The sequence below is a fragment of the Parasteatoda tepidariorum genome, chromosome X2 (genome assembly GCF_043381705.1).
Source record: "Parasteatoda tepidariorum isolate YZ-2023 chromosome X2, CAS_Ptep_4.0, whole genome shotgun sequence".
NCBI classification, from domain to species: Eukaryota; Metazoa; Arthropoda; class Arachnida; order Araneae; family Theridiidae; genus Parasteatoda; species Parasteatoda tepidariorum.
Window position 1 is genome coordinate 8,995,898 of NC_092215.1, and position 13,238 is coordinate 9,009,135.

The 13,238-nt window shown below is 27.8% G+C and overlaps 1 protein-coding gene across 1 annotated transcript; it reads left to right on the forward strand.

The window, feature by feature from the left end:
• The first annotated feature begins 4,607 nt into the window (after positions 1 to 4,607).
• On the forward strand, positions 4,608 to 6,746 carry LOC107443372 (uncharacterized). Its single transcript, XM_016057223.3, has one exon. It carries the CDS (start codon positions 5,219 to 5,221, stop codon positions 5,924 to 5,926), a length of 708 nt encoding a protein of 235 aa, XP_015912709.1. The 5' UTR covers positions 4,608 to 5,218; the 3' UTR covers positions 5,927 to 6,746.
• Positions 6,747 to 13,238: the final 6,492 nt, after the last annotated feature.

Consider the following 13,238-nt stretch of genomic DNA (forward strand, 5'->3'; position numbering starts at 1 on the left):
TAACTATAACTGTGCAGATAAGACATGGTAAGCCTTAAGAAAATTCAGTATTGGCAGATTAGAACTTGTTTTCCTCTTTATATAAAATAAATAACTGAGCTATAAGCTGGCCAATATATTCAGCCAACTTAAACGGATGAAATTTACAATTGGAATACCCAAGAAAAAAAACTGACTCTAATAAAACGCATAAACACTGAAAGGTTTATATTTCAGAGCTCAACTTGGATTGCAAAATATTAAATAACTCAGTATATTAAAAAACTAAAAATAGTTTTAATTGTATTCTTTAAAAATTTGTTAAATTACAAATTATTTATTCTTAACTTCATTTGCAACTAAAAATTCTTTTCTTTCATTTTTTTAAAGAAAGAAATATGAAATTGTTATCTACGATTGACGCCATTAGTTGTCGAGTACCAGTGCTCTTATCTACTGCAATTAGTATCGTTTTGCGTCATTAAAATACCGTGCGTAACAAGTCACACATATTTCATTTCACTTCAATTCGTTTAAATGGTTTATAATTATGCAGACGAAACAAACTTAAATTTATATCATAAATTTTACTGAAATCGATTATTAGATATCTTTTTTTTTTCCTGTAAAGATAAAGAAATACTGTGCGGGAAAAAAAAACTTTGTAACTTTTGATCTAATGATCGGATTTTCACAATTGGATTCAAATTTTAAATACACGATTTTTTTAAAAATTTGATAATCCAGAAACTCTTCTGCTGATTACGCTGATATTTTGTTTTACTTAGCTCTTTAAAAATTCATTCTCTAAAATGATGTGAAAATTCATATACTTCAATATTTTTTTACTATAATAAAATGAAATAATAGAAAATTATTATGAATAACTATTAAAAATTATCTTTGGATAAACAAATGTTATACTTATTAGTAAAAAATTTTCGATTTGATCAAAAAATTCTTGATGTATGGCTTCATACGCAAAATGTAAAATTAACATTGGGTCCAAGCTTTCAACCGCTCTCCTTAATAAACTATAGAGACCATTCCTCTGAGGATACTGTTTCCCCCACCCCCTACCTTGAGGATCAGAAATCCGAATCATCAACAAAAAAAAAGGTTTATTCAGAGAAAGTACTTTTGTGTCGCACTTCGTAATTTAAAATATCATGTCCTCTAATACATAATATATATTCTAATAAATATATATTCTGTCTTGATAAAATTAAAAATTACATTACACTTTAATTTTTCAAATTTGATGAACTTAAAATATTTTTTTCATAAGAATGTTCCGTGTGATGAACATTGAATAACTCCATGAAAGGAGTATAAATAGTAATCTTACTAAATAAATAAATACTTCAGAAGTAAAGTATTTATAACTCAATGGTTAAAAAATGATAGTTAAGTTCAACCAAGAACTTTGAAATTAAAAGTTTCAAGAAAGAAAAATCATTGAGTGGGGTAATTTAATATTTTATTATTTAAGGGAAGGAGAATAAATCATAAAAAGATGATACCCCATGTAGTTTTATCCAACAACCATTCTTATCACAGAACCACAACAATTTAATCGATTCGGTGACCTTATCACCACTTAGCTTTTAGATAAAACTCGATTGATTCAAAAAAACATGTTTACCACAAAATTGTTTTTCCTCCAGGATTTCTCTTTTACTTTTTGCTTGTTTGCTTTTGTAACAATTTATCAATTCCCTATTATCATGTTTATGTTTTAGTTTGTCTTATTAACCATCTTTACCAACAAATGTGTATTATCATACATGAAAATATATAAGTTTTTGGTTTCAAACCAACTTAATCCGTGAGCTTTAATTCCCCCACAATTTTTGCTAGTTGGATTACTATTGTATGAGGAATACGATAAAATCAACTTCTTCATTCATCATATCGTTAAACAAGAAACATTTAGCTAAGTCCATAATAGAATTTTGTCGGATCAAAACTTGGACAAATTGAATTAAGGGAGTGTTTCCTCAAAAGTGCCATTTTCCTTGTGAACTCCCACATCCCCTCATAAATCCCGGCCTTTTCCGGTACCCCTAGGCGGAACATTCCGCCCTATGTTTATAGAGGGATTTTTAAAAAAAAAATTAATAGATTTCTCGAATTGCTGTAAAATTTAAGAATTAATTCGAGAAATCTTTATTTACTTTTGCTATTTTCCGATTAATTCTAAGTAATAATTATTGTATTTTCCGATGGTATGGAAATTTGTTTTTCACCGGTACAAATTTGAAATTAAGCATAAAAAATAATAAATAAATAAAAAGACGTGTGAAATGAGTTAAAAGCATTTAAAAAAAAATTTCTTAACATTTTAAACTAATGAACGCTGAATTTTCCGTCCTTTTTCCCTTGAGCTCCTAGGAGGTTGCCTAGGTTCACTTAATGGTTGCGCTCCTACCAAAATAAAAGAATTTGTGGGCCTGCTATTTATGGGCTGGGTTCCGACGCTAAGACAAATTACGCAGCATTCAAAAAAGCCAAAATAGAGGCCAGCAAAAGTATGTCACCTAATCAAAGTTACTATAACTCATTCTTTAATTTATTCTTTCTAATATTAAAATAACTTCATTTTTCTGATTCATTAGTCACCAAGTTAAAATATTCACTCCTTATATTATATTTGTTTGTAAAATCGTTACAACCATATCATTTAAATGCAATTATTATTGTTAGCGATTTAATTGTAGTTATTATTAAAATAACAATCTCACCTACTAACGAGCGTATTCCCGCCCTAGCCCGTAAGAGCAGTTTTCACAAAAAAGTTTTTTTTCTGTCATAGCTTTACTTTATAAAGTATAAAAGTTTCTGCACGTGATTTTTAATGCCAAAATGCGAAACTTTATCAAAATCGATTGAATATTTTTTTAATAAATTAAAAAAAGTTTAAAATATGATTGTAATTTTATTTCCCGGTTAATACTTTCATATTTTTCGTTTCTAATCTTAATTTTGACGACAAAAATTGTAAAAGTGTAAATTATTCAGCGATGAATAATTTTATACAGTAACAAAAACTTTTATACCTATTATAAAAGCCATTAACACAAAATTAAATTAGTGCGTAAAAAATAATTTGAAATAATTATGCTTTACTGTTATAATAAAGAATGAAAAAATTTAAATAAATGATATAAAATAATATTTGCACCATATTACTTCACAATTTAAAATTAAATATTTAAATAAAATCGATGAATATTTGTCAAAAAAATAATTAATTAAAAAAAGTAAAAAAATTTCAATAAAAAAACATGTTTTTAATTGCTTTTCTCTGAACTATTTAACAGGTTTATTTCAATTTTGGTTTACCAAATTACGTAACATAAGACGATATAAAAATCTGCTTACCTTATTATTTAAAATATTTTCAATAATAATTAAATATAATAAAATAAATATAAAATTATGAAAATTCCTTTTTGAGTGAAATGTTAAATGAAAATTCGAAAAATGTTCTGATTCAATCAATTGGATCCAATATAATAAAAATAAAAAACTTATAAGGGCTCAAAATTTTGAATCACTGTCCCGACTTTCTTGTCCAACTATTCTTTTCTGCAAAACATTTAGGACACTTTTCTAGATGTCATCAATCACAATTTCATTTAGTCAAATATCTGTTTTTAAAAAAAAGGAGTATATTTTTGAGAATAATTTTTTAATTTAATTTTAATATTTATTAAGTTTGTTTTTATTTGTACATCCGATTCATATTGTGATTGTTGTTTAACCATGCAGATTTCAAATTCACTCAGAAGGCAAGAAAACTCTAGAAAAAAAATTTAGATTCGCCTTTGTCAGGTTATTTTCGATGAAACTACGTAACATACGTTACAAAATGTACCTTTATTTCAAAAATTTAAATCTGTTTCTGTAAATTTTGTTAAGTGTAATGTATTTACAATAAATTAATAATATCCATAAAAAATTTAACCTGACTTTGTCTTATAACATGCGAAGCTTTTTCGGACTTTTCAGAATCTATGTATGAAAAACTTTTATGAAACATGTATGAAAAACTTTTGTTATAAAACAGATAGGTTAATTAATGAAATAGAAACAAAATATTTTTTGCTAAAGAATAATATTATTATCTTTTAATTTGCCTTAATTGTGTTTTTATTTAATCAGTGTAATTACTTTCAATTTCATGTATTTTTTCAGAATATTAAATAAATAATTTTGTGACATAAATAAAGTAAAATAAGTAAATTGTGAGCATGTAAAATAAATAAACTTAATATAAAATAAATAATTTTAATTTAAAATAAATGAATTCATTGGTTGAATAACGTAAAATAAACAAATTTGTGGCTTGTATAATCTAAAATAAATAAATTTATGGCTTAAATATCTAAATTATAAGAATTGATCATTTATAAAATATAGTTTTAGAAATTCACCAGCGAGAATCAAATCAGAACGCGAAACAGTTTTAGTTCCGAATTTAGGAAGTCATTCGCAAAGTAATCGATTTGTTTTTATTTAATATTGTCCACCTATGTTACAACATGAATAATGTGAAACTGTTACTAGGTGTAAACAGCGTGACAGCTAGTAAACTGTAGCATTGAACTACTCTTTTCATTTTTCTCCACGAGCATTTACATACATAACCTTGAGTCTGAAGTCTCTCAGCTTCTAAGAAACCTGCCTCAATCTAGATAGAAGAATGACGTCAATCCGTAACAGTCAAAATCTGCTGCGTGTTCTTCAGATATTACGTCATCCTTTACAGCCAATCAGAATGCTTAAAAATGACATCACTCCTTTAAGTTTTCCCTACGCTGCACAGGGAGCTTCATTTCTCTGCACTTAGTCTAAATAAAAAGATTAAATCTTTACGAAACTCTTATATTTACAGTTTTTTAATAGAAGAAAATTTTTCTTCTCGATTCTAAAGCGTCGAAGGAGGATTTAAATCCCAATTATAACGGACTTATTGCCGCGGAAGCTTACAGTTTCTGAAAGTTTTTAGGGTATTGCGGAGAGTTACTCTTTTATTGTGATATTGCGTAGGTCATACTTCAAACACGAATCAGGAAGAGCGCGCAGTTTTTCGTTCTGAGACCCGCGGTCTTTATTTTGGAGAGTTTATGAATTAAGAGGGACTGTTTCTCCTGCCTTCTGCTTCCATCACTAAATCACGACGGCTCTTTTAAAAGATTATTCAGCATGTCATCCGTATGTGGAATCACCACTCATGTATGATTTTGTGACGGACACGCCGAAAAGGAATGCCAAACTGAAGAATTTGGACTTTAGTGTTGTGACTGATTTGCCTGATCTAAGCACTCCAGAGGTGTCATTCGATTTACAGAATTTTATCGAAGTTTCCAACCAGGTCCCAGCCGACGCTATTCTTGCTGATATCTTGGCCGAAGAGTCAGAAAGATCCACAACAAACATTCCAAGTGTCAATTTCAGTTTCCCCATGCCCCAATCGGCCGGATTTGGATCCGACCGCTACGGTTCCGAAGCGGGTGTCAAACAAGAACCCGCGGCGGGGCTCGACACCCACGGCGGGTTCACTGGGGGACGGAGCTACCAATACGCGGCTGGTTTGCCTCAGTTGCCGGACGCTTCACTCAATCCTTCAGCGTATAACGAAAACAGGGATATTGCATTCAACAGTGGACGGAACGAGGAGAAAAAATCTAAAAAAGCTATCGACAAAGCATCAGACGAATATCGTCGACGAAGGGAAAGAAATAACATCGCTGTTCGTAAATCAAGAGAAAAAGCTAAACAACGCTGCAAAGATACGGAACGTCGTGTGTGTGATCTTGTTTCTGAAAACGACAAACTCAGAAAACGTGTTGAGCTCCTCAATAAAGAGCTCAGTGTGCTTAAAAACCTTCTGGCCAATGTTGGTGTACCTCCTGATTCAGGTGTCAAAGGCATGGAATAATTTAATAATCATTTTCATCAATCATTTTACATTACAGTATAGAATACAGAAGTACTCTGTTATGGTATGTGTACCGATTTTAATAATGTATCGGTTATCGGTAGTGAAACTGAATTATATCGACAAGGACGATGTTATTAGGTATCTTTTATATTTCAAGTCTGATGTGCGGCTTAAACTTTTATTGCCTTTTAGAAAGTGCAATCATATCGAAACAATGACTCACCTTTTATTATATTAATATTTTTTGTTACTCAGAATATTAAAACTCAAGTTTTGTGATTGTGTGTTTTTTTTTTTAAAGAATTGTTAAGACATTTTGCATTTAAATTGTGAATATTGAATGAAATGTCCATAGTCGTAAATGACAGTGCCAAGGACTAACAAATTTTTTTCAAAATATTCTATTATGGTACTTAGCTTGCCAAAGATCAACGATTGCTATCCATTTGTTTGTGTTAAGTTATAATTTTTCATTATTGTTTACCATTCAAAGCTGTTAATTTATGATACATGAAGTTAATTTTATAAACTGTTAATTTTTAAAATGACATGAAAGAATTTTTCTAATAATTGTTTTTATTATGTATTATAGTCTAATCTTAAATGAAGATACTCTTTTTGATAAAATGTATATTTTGAATTTACTAAAATGTCTGATATGATACTAAGTTCATATGAACTTGTGATATGACCTAACCTATTTGTTTTTTAATTTACTTCGATAAACAATGAAACAGCTCAATCATTTTTCTTATTGTTGATTTTGATGATTGAAAGTCATAATTATTATATAAATAAATCTAATTTTAAAGACTTACATTTTGTTATTTTTTTTATTTATTTTACTAGCAATAAAAATTACATCATAATACAATGATGTAGTACGTAAAGGAAAAATGGTACAAAATATTCTTTTCTTTTTCTACTTCGACAGATAATGAAACAGCTCCGTATTTTTTCTTTTTGTTGATTTAATTAATAGTCATAATTTTTGATCTTTAAAAACTTTTATGCATATACTGATATATATTGCTCTCAATGAATTTGCGTCTTGATGGCATAGTTAATGCACAAAAGTATTAAAAATGCTTTTTAACAAATAATGAAACAGCACAGTAATTTTTCTTGTTTAGTTTGATAATTGGAAGTTATGATTATTATGTAAAAAAAAAATATATATATATTATTGTTGAAAACTTACATGCACTTTAGTAGCTAGTTTAAAAAAAAAAAAATTATATCTTGTAGCTATGTAATATTTTATAGAAAAAGTATAAAATATTATTTTAAGTAAAATGTTCTAGAGTGTATGTTAAGGAAAATTTAGGATCATTAAAATTAAGTTATTGATCAGTTGATTAGTCAAGTCTGTGAATGATAAGAAGGTGAAAAAATCTTTACTTAAAAATGTTAGAAACTAATAAAGTTAAAAAAATTATCTGGAGTTTTTTATATATATATATACTAGAGCAATAAAATTGTCATGTTGATGTAATGATAAGTTATAAAAAATGGTACAAAAAATTTCCTTCATTTGCATGCTATAAATATGTTCTATAATGCATGTATTCCAGAAGATTAAGGCTAATTTAATTGTTGAGCTCTTGATACTACCTGAGTTACAAATGGTAAGTAAATTTTTAAAAAAATGATTCTAAAATGAATTTGTCAAGTTATGTTGAAAAACAAGTCAAGATAAAAAATCTAAATTGTTTTTTTTTTTTTCACTAGCATATAATGACATATTAATACAATGTTGCGATAGAATATCGAAAAAGGTACACAATATTCTTTTTATCTGAATGTTTTAGATAATAGGTTCTAGATTGTATACATTTAAGTAAATCATGGTTAATGAGCTGTTGATACAACCAGATCTGTAAATGGTGAGTAGATGTAAAATTTATACTCAAGAATTTTTGTCAAGTTTAAAATTGTTTCAGATCAAGGTAAGTTTAACCCTTTGATGTCAATTTTTTAAAAAATGATTTCCTCTCTTAGTCTAATTATTTTTTAGAGAAACAATTTTACTAAAACAGAAACAAATTCCTTAAAAAATAATTTTTTTATAATAAATTGATAATGTGGTCCCATAGGGCTGCAACCGCATATTTATAATATCTGACATAGACCGCAAAGGGTTAAAAATATTTACATAAAGTTTAATAATTACTATTTTAATAACAAAACTTTTATCATTCTGTACAGTAAGTAATTAATCAAATAGGATTTCGTGATCCTTTACTAAGGTTGCATGTTATTGTTTTTGATTTCTTATAAATTTAATTTCAATTCTGATCTACATTTTCCTTTTCGTGTGTAGAACTTACATGAGTAATTATCTGGAATTAGTTAATGGATAAAGTAAAAGGATGTAACCACAAAAAAATTATAAACTTTTAAAACATGTAATAGTTTTATCTTCTTCATTATACAATTTTTAAAAATTAATTTACCTTAAATAGACATTGATATATATCTTCTAAAAAAATCATTATTTTCCTAAATATATACTATAAAATATGTGTCTAGTATTTTACCTGTGGAACAACAAATCCTAAGAAAAATAGAATATTACAAATGTTAGAAATTGGTAATATTAGGCATATTAATTGGTAGAGGAGTTAAAAGATAATATGAAATAGACATAGCTGCATATTTCTAATTTTGATAAATTAGTTGTAGAGATAAATGTTTTGTGTATAATAAAATGTGAAAGATCATAATAACATCCTAATGATTTTTTAGTAAAACAATTAGTAAATTTATATAATCCTTACTTTTGAGAACGAACAAAAAAAAAACTGCCCTTAGTAATTCATTTCATTGGTTCAACGAGGTTTTTTAAATTGTATGAAAATAAAACAGAACCAGGAATGAAGCATTATAGATTTTTTAAAATTATTTTTACTCCACAGTATAATTTTTGTGCCATCCATAGTGGAACAGTAGTTGATTTAATTAAGGTTTAGTTTTTGATGTCACAAACTGGAGATGATAGGCAATGTGAATTTCTTAAGAGTATATTAAAAACATTAAAGTACACATATGGACTAATATATATTAAGTAGAAACTATAGTTTTGAACAGAAGAAACACATTTTTGAATTATCTTCATTTTTTTTTATTGTTTTATTTTATTCTCATCTCAAGGAGTTTTGAATAGACTCCTTGAAATGATGGCATGGTGATTTTTTTCCTTCATAACATTGAAATTGAAACATTTTGTTTTATTGTTTAAAATAAATTATGTACATGTATATTTATAAAACAATGAAGTCTTCGCAAAATGCATTAAATTCAAGCAACATTTGTTTAATTTACAGATATTAGTGACAAAAAAAGTTAATAAAAGGATTCTGAACAATCTGCACTTCTAGAAAACATCTTTTTAACTTTTATATTATATTGGTTCTTTAAAAAAAAAAAAAACATTCCTATAACTTCTTTAAAGCAACTATAGAATTAAGGCAAATATTTTGTTAGCATACAGAGGCCTATATTTCAAGTATTTTATGTAATTAAAGTTTTTTTAAGAGACGTTTTCTTTTGAACGTATGTTAATTAGCATAAGAAAAGTAGAAATTTAACTTTAAACATCATATTCAAAGTGTAGTTATAGATATGAGTACTAATATTTATACCAATACATTAACGCATTTTTTTAGTTATATGACTTGGGGTTTATTGCCACAACTGTTTCATCCATGGTTAAAACTCAAAAATGGGGGCATGTAAAAAACTTGCCTACCCTGGTTTAATATATTGTACAGTATATATCAATTTGTACACATACACCAATAATTATACTAACAAAATATTTATCAATATGTTTGTAGTTAAAATAATTTTTTAGTAGAAATAACATTTCCTTCATTTTTCTAACAAATATTTCTTCTGAAATGAAAAAAGCATTAAAATTTGTCTATAAGTATCCTGAAAATAAAAAAATTTCATATAAATTGTTTATTTTTAAATAATTTAAAAATGTTAAAAGTGCATAGAAATGCAAATTCAATAGATAAGTAATTGAGTAGTATATATAAAAGGGAAAAATTTGAAATTACATTATTTAAAAATAATGTGAAAATAAGCATAATTGGATAGTTTTTATAAGTGTCAATCAAAGAAATGAATTTCGAAATTAAAATATGTGTAAATTTATTTGGTGAAAAAAATAGTAACTTATCACATTAATTGAATTGTCCGCCTTAATTTCATAAAAATAAAATGTATGTCACTTATAGTTTTTGGATTTCTAGTCTCAATTTTTTGTTAGATATGGTGTCGCCATCTAACGGAATCATTTTATTTAACCCAACAACTAAAGCAAAATGTAAAATATGGTGTCGCTCTCTGTTGCGAGTTTAAACAACTAACATGGAGATAATATTGTTTCATTCATTAATCAATTTTGAACAAATCAGAAATATATTTAATTAACTAGCATAATATTTTCGCTATTTCAACATTGTTTTTCATTTCGTAAGAATGTGTTATTTTATCAGCGTGCGAAAATTGCAATTACAAAAAAAAACTTATATATATATATAGGTAGATATAACTGATGGGATGGTTGAATGACGAAATTATCCACTATGAATTTTGCCACTGTATAAATTTTATGACGTAACGAAATTTTTTCTATCATATTTATTTTGCTGCTCATCCCAGTTTTACCTTACTCTACTATTATTAATATAATTTGCTATATAGAGAAAATAATTACTATCTGTATTGAATATTAATACTATGAGCTAAATATACATTTTCTAATATATAAAATTAGATTTTCTTTCGTTGCCCGAGAAACCTTAACTATGCAATCAAAATGTTAGGTACTTACGATGGGAAAAAAAGCTGTTAGCTCAGAAAAAAATTAATAACTATGGAATTCTGACTTAATGTAAGCAATATCAACTACCTAAACCCAGAAGAAATTTAAAAAACTTCCGGTGTATCTCTCTGAGGGGAATTATAAAACGACTATGCCAACCTTCATCTATCAAAAGGTGCCTAATGATAGATTCAGGTTAACATGTCTTATATACTAGTGAAATGGTATTCAATATTTGCAGTGGTAGTTACGCCACATTAATTGAAGGGGGTTTTAATTTTTAGACTATGTCACCCTTCATCTATCAAAAGGTACCTCGTGATAGATTCAAGTTAACATGTCTTATATACTAGTGAATTGGTATTCAATATTTGCAGTGGTAGTTAAGCCACATTAATTGAAGAGGGTTTTAATTTGCGGCGTAACTATAGTTACACCACACCTGCACTTATGCTTTACTTACGAGGCGACGTGTGAACATGCTTAATATTCTAGGAACTTTTATTTATGTGATGTATGTTTAAATTTATGCGTAATTTTACCATTCATAAGAGTTTTATGAAATTTATAAATTCTAATTTGTTGTGAGCCTGAAATAAATTTAAGAATGTTGTTCGTTTCATTTAAATTTAAAAAACACGTTATACTAAAAGTACACGTAAATACTAAAAGTATAATATTTGATGTCTCTCATTTTCAAGCTTAGTCATAATAAGTCAATCGGAAGTAGTAAATCATATCATATCATATGTGTTGGTTATCTTAGCATCAGCCCCGCTAGGGGCTCCAACTAATTCATCTGAGTGGAAATAAATAATAAATCGCCGAAGCGCAACTGAAAAGTGAAAGTTGGGGTTCAGTATCTTTTACTGAGAGAAAATTAGAATGAAGTAGTGAGATTGAACAAACAAGTTTGAGAGAGAGAAGAGGTTTTGTGGCAGACTGCCTCGCCTTCTTCGAGGTATTACCCCCGAGCTTCTCAGGTGCACAGTAGCCACATAGCCCCAGGGAAAAGGAGAAATACATAATAAATGCGCAAAAGTAGTAAACCAGAAGTTTTACGTGGAATTTAAACCCCTAGCGCCATCTGTGCTTAGTTGAAATTTCCACTCGATAGGTTTTTATTAGCGATTAAATATTGAAGTTAGCGAGAAACTTTCGTCTTTTTAAAATGTTGAGTTTTAAATTAAACTATGTATACACTTATATTCTCTTACCTCAATGAAGTGGCGTGTTGAAGTGTTTTGAAATTAATTAAAGGCCTTTTTCTTCCACTTACAGCAGAAATTGTATGATTTCAGTCATCAAAAAGTACTTCATTCATTCATATTATATCTGTTAATATTTTTTAAAAAATCTTTTTTTTTTTTATGAAAATAAAATAGTTGTGGCTAAAAAGTTTAGTCCGCTTAAAATCTCTAAAACTGAAACTTTACGCCTATGTACCGTCTTTAAGCATGGGCACACCTGGGCAGTGCCCGGGGGCCCTTGAGAATTTTACTTTTTATAAATTGTGTTTAAAGAATAAACAACATTGCCATATATATTTTTGAAAATAAATATATTCTATTATATAAAGTGTGCATTTTTTTTCTACAAATAGTGATTGATTATCATGCAATCGCCAATAATTTGAATAGTTTATCAACAAGAAAACTTAAAAAAGGCAACCGAAATCTATTTTTCTACGTTCCAATGAAAATTTTAGGTACTTGGGCATTGAAATATGTTTTAATAACTATCTAGTTAGACAAAATAATTCATACCTTTTGAATTTATTTTAATTTGTTATACCCTTATGATTATTTAATTTAATTCAATTATTTTATTTAACTTCCATGATTTTGAAAAATATTTTATTATTTGAGGATTACAACTGGTTTAAAAATGCTTTTTTTGAGTTTAGGGGGTAATCGAAATGTATTTAAATTTGTTAAAATTATTGCATCATATTTAAAAATTGATTTATTTTATGTATGTGAAGTTTTTTAGTTCGTTTTTAAACATTATGATATGTTATAGGGGTCTAAAATATTTTTGTGCCTGGGGGCGCTGTATGCTATTAAGACGGCCCTGTATGTATGAATGGTGTTTTCTACACTAGGGAGCGCTGCAAGCTCGGGACTGCCTAAATTTCCGGGTTACTGTTTCAGTTGTATTTTAAAGCCATTTGGCATCATTGTGTTTTGAGATTCTTGCAAACAATGCATTTGATTACTTATTACTCATGTTTACAATGCTAACAATACTTGTGTTTACAATACTAAAAGTGTTAACACTAACGTAAGATGGTACACAGCTTGCAACACGAACAAACAGTAATAAACAAATGGAAAGAGGCCAAATCAAGACTGCCAAAAAAGCGAGTTATTCAAAATCTAGCAACCATGTCACCTCTTTTAATAATAAATAACAAAATAACTAAAACAAATTTTCACTCCAAACTCCCCAGAATTACATAATAACATTAAT